Raw genomic sequence first — 9,347 nt, forward strand, 5'->3', positions numbered from 1 at the left:
GGGGGGGGGGGATACAACATCAGTCACTCCAGAATTCAGAAAGTAGGAAGATGCAGATCCTAGGAAGGGATCTGGCAAGCCTGTGCAGAGTGGGGAGGATCCAAAAAGCATATAACTGTGCAGTCAATGCCCTGTCTATGGGGCACATTTGTAAATGCTCATTTGTGGCTGCCATGTTAACCTTTTGGATTATCCGTGTGGATCCTCCCCAGCATCTCATCTTGTTGCAAGTGATGCCCAGAAAAATCCCGAAAACCGTTTGGGAGTCACCACGTGTGAAGGAAACCTAAAATTACCACCTCTAGCTTACACCAAGATAGCAACAGCACTTAGACTTTATATATTGTTTCACAGTGATTTTATAGCCCTCTTTAAGTGGTTTACAGAATCAGCCTATAGCCCTCAATAATCTGGGTCCTTATTTAACCGACCTTGGAAGGATAGAAGGCTGAATCAAACTTGAGCCGATCAGTATCGAACCCCTGGCTGTGGGCAGAGTTTGCCTGCAATACTCCTTTCTAGCCACTGCGCCACCACAGCTCTGGACTCTGCCCAAGACATTCATTGTGACCCTTTGCTCTGTTGGCTTCCCACTCATAGCTCAGCTTGCACTATATGTAGCCCTCACTCAGGACCACAATTGGGGCTTGCATTACTAAGCAAGGCAGTCCTTAAGTGAGTCACATCCAATTTTACAACCTTTTTTGCCATGGCTGTCAAGTCAGCCACCAAAGTTATTAAGTCAGTCGTGCACTTACTCAGCAAATCCAGCTTCCCCAATTGACTTTGCTTGTCAGAAGGTCACAAATGGAAATTACGTGTCCCTGGGATGCTGCAACTGTCATAAATACCTGTTGGTTGCCAAGTGCCCAGATTTCAATCACATGACCATGTGGAAGCTGAGAGGATCCTAAGTGTGAGAACCTTTTGTAAATGACGTTTTTTTTTCCCAGCAACATGGTTACTTCAAGTTACTTGTAATCGAGTGGTTGTAAGTCAAGGACTGCCTTCCATTTATACAACAAGTAGGATTCTTCTCTGCTTGTTGCAGAAGTTTTTCCTTCTGTTTCTGAGTTTTGAGCTGGGCCTGATGGGATTTTTTGCAAAGTGCTGGAGTAGATGAGTTGGGGGGGGGGGAAACAGACGCAGTCTGAAGAGCTTTCAAGTCACAGTGAGTGGGACGGCAATGCATTTCACCAAAGGGTTACCCAGAAGCTGGCCATCATCTTCAGACTCTGTGCTTAGCTTAAAGTCCTTTGCCACCATAATGTGTCTCACTGTAATAAGTGGCTGATGCACAAGCAAGGAGACCAAAGCGAAAGTCCAATGCTTGCATCTCCATAGAAACTGACTGAGTTAAGCATTAAAATGGAGCTGTAAAATAATTGCTAATATAAGGCCAGTGGAAATATTTTATCTTCCCTGTTAATGTACAAAATACTTTGCCGCCGGTCTTATTTGTCTTGGCAAAAGTCAAGCTGAGTTTGCTGCCTTTTCCAGCAAGAGACCACCCACCACCCTTGACCCCCAGCCCTAGAGCATAGCTACAGCTAAACACATCTCTTGTTATCGAGGCCAAATTCTGGACTTGGCCTGCTGGACATGGAGTAGGTGCTAAGGAGTTTGAGGGCCACTATTTGTATGAGACTCCCTTTCCGGTGAGAAAAAAGTCTCCTTGTTGCATTGTCTAACTGCAGGTCTCCATGAAAGCCTAGTTTTCTGAGTTGGGGGAGCATTCATTTATTCATTACATGTAGTCCTTGACTTATAACCACAGTTGGGACCAGGACTTGTCTTGTTAAGCAAGACCATTGTTGAGTGAGTGGCACCCAATTTTACAACCATTTTTGCCATGGTTATTAAGTGAATCACTTCGGTTGTTAAGTGAATCAGGAGATCATTAGGCAAATCTGGCTTCCCTCACTGACTTTGCTTGTTGGGAAGGCCGTAAATGGTGATCATAAGAACCAGGGATCCTGCCACCGTTGCAAGTATATGCTGGTTGCCAAGAGCACAGATTTTGAACACATAACCATGGGGATGCTGCAATGGTTGTAAATAGAAGGACCAGTTTTAAGTCACTTTTTTCAATGCCTTGTAACTTCAAGTGGACATTAAACAAAATGGTGGTAAATTAAGGACTGCCTGTATGAGATTTATGTCCCAGTTCTAATTCATAAATTTAAGATGAGTTAAAATCCATATGTCCCCCCACTCTTAATCTGTCCCAAAGGTGTTTTTCAAAAGGCAACTGGACTTGGTTGGGTTTTTTCCTTGAAAATGTTTAGCTTCTTATCCAAGAAGCTTCTCAGAACAGAAAGAACCAAGAAAGACAAGTTACCTTTGAAAAACAGCTGTGGGACAACCATGACCTGGCTAATTGAGAATCTCCATAGACACTACATTATGCTTGTATTTATTTTACATCATTTACATCAGTCTCCAAAGACTCCTGGTAGTTTAAGGAGTTTGACTATAAATCCTGTACAATAGCAAAAAAAGAGTTAACCATAGAAACATTCAAATCTTCTTCACCCTTGACACAGACATAATTCAATTGCTTCCTCCTCCTTCATTCTTCAAAGCTGCACAAAATAATCCATCTCTCCACAGGGTTACTTTGGTAAGCATCATTCAGATTTTGAGAGAAAAGGTATAAAAATAAAGTAGAAATATCATGAAAAATATCAAGTTTAAGATCTCCCTTTGATTTACAGGGAATTTCAGCATCCCATTCTGGCCAATCTGATCTGGTCTGTTCTATTTGAAGCAGGTGATCTCCAGACATGTAGATGTCAAGCTATGGTACATTGATAGGTTAAAACCAGAACTTTGAATTTGTAGCTGGAAACTTGTTGAGGGTTGTTGCAGCATTGACAAAAGTAGTTTTCATATTATAGTGAACATTTTTAGCCACCTGCAGGTCAACATCAGCTGCAAACATCCTGATCACCCTAATTCAGACATGTGAAACACAAGGCCCGGGGGCCGGATCCGGCCCGCGAAGTGGTTTCATGTGGCCCGCGAAGCCATCCTGGAAACAGGGAGGGAATGGCCCCCACTGCCTTGGCCCTGGCCCAGAAACCCTCCTTCTGCCAGAGACCCTGAGATCTGTCCCACTCCTGTCCAGGCCCCCATAGGCACCCTTGACGCGAACGATGTAGAGCTGGCCATGCCCACCCACGCACTCTAGCCACGGCCACCCAGTAGGCCACGCCCAGGCCCCCATAGGCACCCTTGACGCGAACGATGTAGAGCTGGCCATGCCCACCCGCGCACTCTAGGGCAACCACTGTTCTGTATCAGCCTGCTACCGGCCCTGCAGAAAAAGCAGGGACAACCCCTTTACAAACGGCAAGAGGCTGGAATAAAGCCTGCCAAATTTATTAACATAAAACAGAGCAAAACAAGACACCAACCATGAAACAGGAGCTATGAAACAGGAACTATTCAAGCGGTTGCCTTCAGCAAACCAGCCCTCCCACGCATTCCCCTTTTATACAGTTCAGGGCGTGGCTTCTCTCTGCCTCCTTCCGAGGTGCCCCATTGCCTTCCTCTGTTTACTCCTGATTGACTGCCTCCTGCGTCGGACGTCCTTGAACAGGGCCAGCTGTGGGTCATCTTCATCCACGCTGTCAGGCTCACACAGCTGGGTCTCCATCGTGACCAGGTGGGAGGGGCCTGGCTGAGGGCTCTGCGGAGCCTCAAGGCCATCATCAGCAAGCTCTTCAACACCCTCCTCCTCCTCCTCTGAGTCGTCCGACCCAACTGCCGAACCCACAGGCTGACCCTGAAGCACAACAACCGCAATGCTGATGTGGCCCTCAGTGAAATTGAGTTTGACACCCCTGCCCTAATTGGACTTTCCACCTTGAAAGCTGTCAATAACATTGAGTCTCAAAGCAACCAGGGTACAAATCCGGACCTCCCAAAAAGTTTACCTTCTTGTCTTCTAATCTCAGATTGGTTGTCATCTGCTCATGCCTGACTTTTTATTTATTTATGTATTATTAAATTTATGTGTTGCCCATCTCACTATCCAGAGCGACTCTGGGAGGCTTACAAGACAGTAAAAATAAAATGTAAGAACAATTTAAAATTATAACAACAATTGAAAATTCCAAAAGTTAGATACGGGTTTTTAAAAAAACCCTCAAGATCTCGTGCAGAGTGGGGTGGTCTCTTCTCTTTCACTGCACCAATCACCCCCAGCCTAGCGTACCCCCATTGGAGCCCAAGCCAACCAGTAGAGTCAGGTTTTAAGGACCTTCCAGAAGACCAGAAGATCTCACCTCCATGTGTCACAGGGTGGGAGCTGTGGCAGAAAAGTATCTTCCCCTGGACCCCACCAACCAAAATTCCTTGGCTGATGGGTTTGCAGCATGGTGAGTGGGATGGGCTGACCCCATTGGAGCAAAAACAGTTCCTCAGATATCCTGGACCCATGCCTGAAAGGGCTTTAATAGTATCACCAACACCTTGAATTGGACCTGGAAGCACGACAATCAGTGCAGCTCACATAATAGTGGTATTACGTGTGCCATCCTAGGGGGCCTGTTGAACTGTTTACAGTATTGCATTCTGAACTGTAGCTTCTGAATACTTTTCCACGGGCAGCCCTACATAGAGTGCATTGTACTAATCCAAATGAGAGATGACCAAGGCATGAGTGACAGTGCAAGACCTGTCAATCCAGGAGTGAGGCCCTGCCAGAAGCACTGTGTGGCTACCTTTGTATAGGGCAGGGGTAGGCAACCTTGGCTCTTTTAAGACTTGTGGACGTCTACTCCCAGCTGGCTCAGGAATTCTGGGAGTTGAAGTCCACGAGTCATAAAAGAGCCAAGGTTGCCTAACCCTGGTATAGGGGGAAGGAAGTTCTTATTTGGGACAATAATGAATTTCTGGACTTCTCTGGAATCTATCCCAAGAGCAAACAGAGTACTTTAAAACCAAGGTTGGTCCACCACAAATTCCAGGAAATCAAGAAAAGAACTTACTATTCAGCAAGGTAGGATGTTCACAATCTGGTTCTCTAGCTTGTCTCTCTGGCCCCCATCATTCACTGCTTATCATCTCTGCAACAGACCGCCCCCCAACCACTGCAGGATCATCATCATCATCATCTCACTTCTAACCTGGGATTGTAAGTGATGCAGGACCTAAAACCTAGTTGCTTCACTACTCTTCTGCAGAGAGTTCTCAATAATATCCACCACTGCTGCACACACATTGAAGTCATGAACAAAAATGACCATTTTGAACAAATCCTGCAGTAATCCTAGAGATCTGGTGTTGGTTAACTAAGATAAAGCCTTCTGCTGACAAATTTGTTTTTCAATTAGTTTCTGTAGCTTTGCCTGTGCTACTAACTTCAGACTTTCTGACAGAAGATAAGATCAGAGGGTAAAAGCTTTTTAGTGAGAGATTCACACTTGAAATAAGGGCAGACATCTTAAATGTGAGTGCTACTAAGCATTGAATAGACTGCTTTCTGAAGTTGTGGGTGTCTCATTATTGAAAGTTTTCAAGAAAAAATTGAATCATTTGTCCAGGGTGATAATGAGAATCCTGCTGGAGATCTGGACCAGAAGACCTCCAAGGTTCCTTCTAACAATAATGATCCCACGTTTCTAATCAGAGATTTCCAAACTTGGCAGCTTTAAGACTGTGGACTTCAACTCCCAGGATTCCTCAAACAGCATGGACCCCTCTTCTAAATTATGACAATCTAACATATAATGTACATTGTACTGCATAATGACATTTTCTCCCAAATGTTAAGATTTTTACAAGGAAAAGGCGGGGGGGGGGAAAGAATCTTAATTTTTCTTTTTTTCTAATTTGGATGGCTGAAAACGGGGTTACAGGAATACGTTCTGGCTCTTTAATAGTTTTCTCAGGCCAAAACTCGAGTTGTATCTTCAGTTATGATGGATGAATTGTGGAGAGAACTTGTCTTCTCAAGTGGCCAACTATCTATGGACAAACATAGATAGTTCTTCTCTTTTGCAAACCTGAGTCTTTTGTTTAGTTAAATTAGAGATTAGTAGATCGTTTTATATGTCAACCTCTGTACCTATTGTAGAACCTTTTTTACACTATGTTGATGTGTCTACTAGCTCTTTTGTTTGACAAATGAAATGCTTTTTTTTGAAGTAGTTCCATCTGTGAAATTTAGGATAAATACTGTAGAGCTACCAATAAAGGTAAAGGTAAAGGTTCCCCCGCACATGCGTGCTAGTCATTTCCAAAGGCGCACGGAACGCTGTTACCTTCCCACCGTAGTGGTCCCTATTTTTCTACTTGCATTTTTATGTGCTTTCGAACTGCTAGGTTGGCAGAAGCTGGGACGAGTAACAGGCGCTCACTCTGCTATGCGGCACTCGGGATTTGACCCGCCAAACTGCCGACCATCTGATCGACAAGCTCAGTGTCCTAAGCCACTGAGCCACCGCGTCCCCTTAGAGCTACCAATACTAGGGAGTAAATTCTTAGCTGTTGTGCTCTCTTCGATTTCTTCTTTGGACTTTATATTATCACATGAAAGGATGCGTTGGTAGGACAATCCCTGTTGTGTGCATACAGAACATTTCACAAGAAGTATAATAACTTCTTGTTGAAAGGGTCTTAATCTCAAAATTTTATGGACAATATCAGCAATAGCAACAGCACTTAGACTTATATACTGCTTCATAGTGCTTTACAGCCCTCTGTAAGCGGTTTACAGAGTCAGCATGTTGCCCCCCAACAATCTGGGTCATCATTTTATCGACCTCAGAGGGATGGAAGACTGAGTCAAACTTGAGCCCATCAGGATGAAACTCCTGGCAATGGTGCATTCTAACCACTACTCCACCATGGCTCTGGTGGTCTGGACCAATCCCGCTAAATGTAGGGATTCTTAATGTTTTACAAAGTCTTTCCCAATGTTGAATCCTTTATGCCAAGTTCCTGGTGAGACTGTGGAAAGCAACATGGGCCTGTCTTTGTTTGCCTGAAGTTCTCCAGATGTTTTCTATAACATTTTTTGTAACTGGTATTTTTCAAGTGATCATCTCAAGAATTTTCTTCCCTTCCTACTATGGGTCACTTCTTCAAATGAGGAATATTCCACAGTGATCATGAAATAATCTATAAGAACAGCATTTTACCCAAATTCACATGGAGCATTGTCTAGATCAGCTTTTCAAACTGCTGTAGTTCCCAGATGTGAGGATTTCAAGTGCTAGGATTCTCAAACTGGCAGCATTGAGAGTTGAAATCTGAGTTGAGAGTTGAAATCATACATCAGGAGTATCCAAATTTTGAAATGCATATCTGGAAGTAGCCAAATTTGGAAAATACTAGCCTAGACTTTGGCTCTGTTGATAATCCTAGTGACCTTCAGGTGTTGTTGAATTATAGGTGTGTCCCAGCCAGCATGCAGATATGAATTCTAGAGCGAGGGTTACATATTGTCTTTCAGTATCATAGTGGCTGAGGTGATGCCCCAAAAAGTAAAGGATTGGTGAATCAGGACAAAAACTATATTTGATTTGATTTATGTTTATGTTTAATTAAAATTAAATTAATTACTCCACAATCATGTCATCCACATTAAAAATGATAATTTGGTGGCAAACTTTTGAGGTCTCTGGGGACCAAATGAAGCCGCTGTCCTTAAGCTAAACTTCCGCTTTGTTAATCAGAAGATACGGAGGGCAACACTTGGAAGAGTTTGCTACCAAACATTTTATTTATTTATTTATTATTTGGATTTATATACCGCCCCTCTCCCGAAGGACCCGGGGCGGTGTACAGGGCAATTAAAACACTATATACAACACATAATATACAAAAATTAAAATAAATTAAACCAAGTAGCCCTAAACAATAAAACACATTTTAAAATATACAGTTTAAAATTTTAAATCTAAAATCTAAAATTTTGACTTGACAGTATATGCCCTATGCACATATGGTCAATCAAACAATTAGCAAACACCTTTTAATTTAAGCAGTATTAGGATTTTGTATCTGGGTAATGTATCTGGTTATGAGAATGAAATCTGACAATATTAGTGGTCTTTCTTAACCCATACTATTCCCTTTCTCTTTTAGATCTACCAACCCTTGCTTAAAAGATACATGGAACTTGAGCAGAAGATGCTGGGTAAATCAAAGTAGTATCTTTGAAGAGAATCTATCAGTAATGATTTAAACGAAGAGCATATTGAAGAGTGAAAGAAACAGGATCCACAGTTGTCTAAAACATTCTTGGTTTTGTAATTGAAATAGTACTGTGCAATAAATACTGCACTTGTTATGTTCATCACAGTCTACACAAGTGGTCCTTCAGTGTCCATAAAAACCTCTAGTAGCACGTGCAAACAAGGATTTTGCAATTTCAAATTAGCTTTGGATTTATCTGATCAGATAATGTTTGCTCTTTTAGAGAGTGGTTTTAACTTCTTGTAGTGAAATGATTATATGCACAAAGATGGAAAGATTCAACGCTAGCTACTATGGTTGATGAAGTGGACAGATTTTGCTGAAATGGACAAATCGACTTCTTTGATTAGAGAAGTCTAATTTTCTACATTTATTGGTGATTGGAAACCTATAATGGACTTTTTGTGTAGAAATGAAAAAAATATTTGTGATTTATGGTTAGGCTGGATAGATAATAGGAAGCAGAATGTTATGATGTAACTTTAGAGAGGGGTTATATTTTCTGTGACGTATATTGAAAGCCATTTTTTGGATATCATCTATAGAAGCAGTCTTCATTTCTGACATTATAGCTAATAATTTCTGGCCCTATTTTTTGAAAATCTCCTGGAATATTTCTAATTTTATGTCATTTTGTATATCTCCACTTTTACACTTTTTTATCTTTTCCAAATTTTTCTGCTGGAGTCTTTAATCCCCTCTGGTGTCGAGTTTCTGAAATCATTGTTGTTGTTGTTAGTTGCGAAGTCGTGTCCGACCCATCGCGACCCTATGGACAATGTTCCTCCAGGCTTTCCTGTCCTCTGCCATCTTCTGGAGTCCATTTAAGCTCACGCCTACTGCTTCAGTGACTCCATCCAGCCACCTCATTCTCTGTCGTCCCCTTCTTCTATTGCCCTCAATCTTTCCCAGCATTAGGCTCTTCTCCAGTGAGTCCTTCCTCCTCATTAGGTGGCCAAAGTATTTGAGTTTTAGCTTCAGGATCTGGCCTTCTAAAGAGCAGTCAGGGTTGATCTCCTCTAGGACTGACCGGTTTGATCGCCTTGCAGTCCAAGGGACTCGCAGGAGTCTTCTCCAGCACCAGAGTTCAAAGGCCTCAATTCTTTTGCACTCAGCCTTTCTTATGGTCCAACTTT

At 42.5% G+C, this 9,347-nt stretch overlaps 1 protein-coding gene across 2 annotated transcripts in view; it reads left to right on the forward strand.

The window, feature by feature from the left end:
- Positions 1-8,927, forward strand: part of XYLB (xylulokinase) — a 153,537-nt gene extending 144,610 nt beyond the window's left edge. For both annotated transcript variants that reach the window (XM_081346545.1, XM_081346546.1), the window contains exon 19: positions 8,101-8,927. In XM_081346545.1, coding sequence (XP_081202671.1) covers positions 8,101-8,166 — 66 coding nt within the window. In that variant the 3' untranslated portion in view covers positions 8,167-8,927. The remainder of the gene's footprint in view (positions 1-8,100) is intronic.
- The last annotated feature ends 420 nt before the right edge of the window (positions 8,928-9,347 follow it).

Source organism: Vipera berus, assembly GCF_964194415.1.
Source record: "Vipera berus genome assembly, chromosome: Z".
In the NCBI taxonomy this organism is placed as follows: Eukaryota; Metazoa; Chordata; class Lepidosauria; order Squamata; family Viperidae; genus Vipera; species Vipera berus.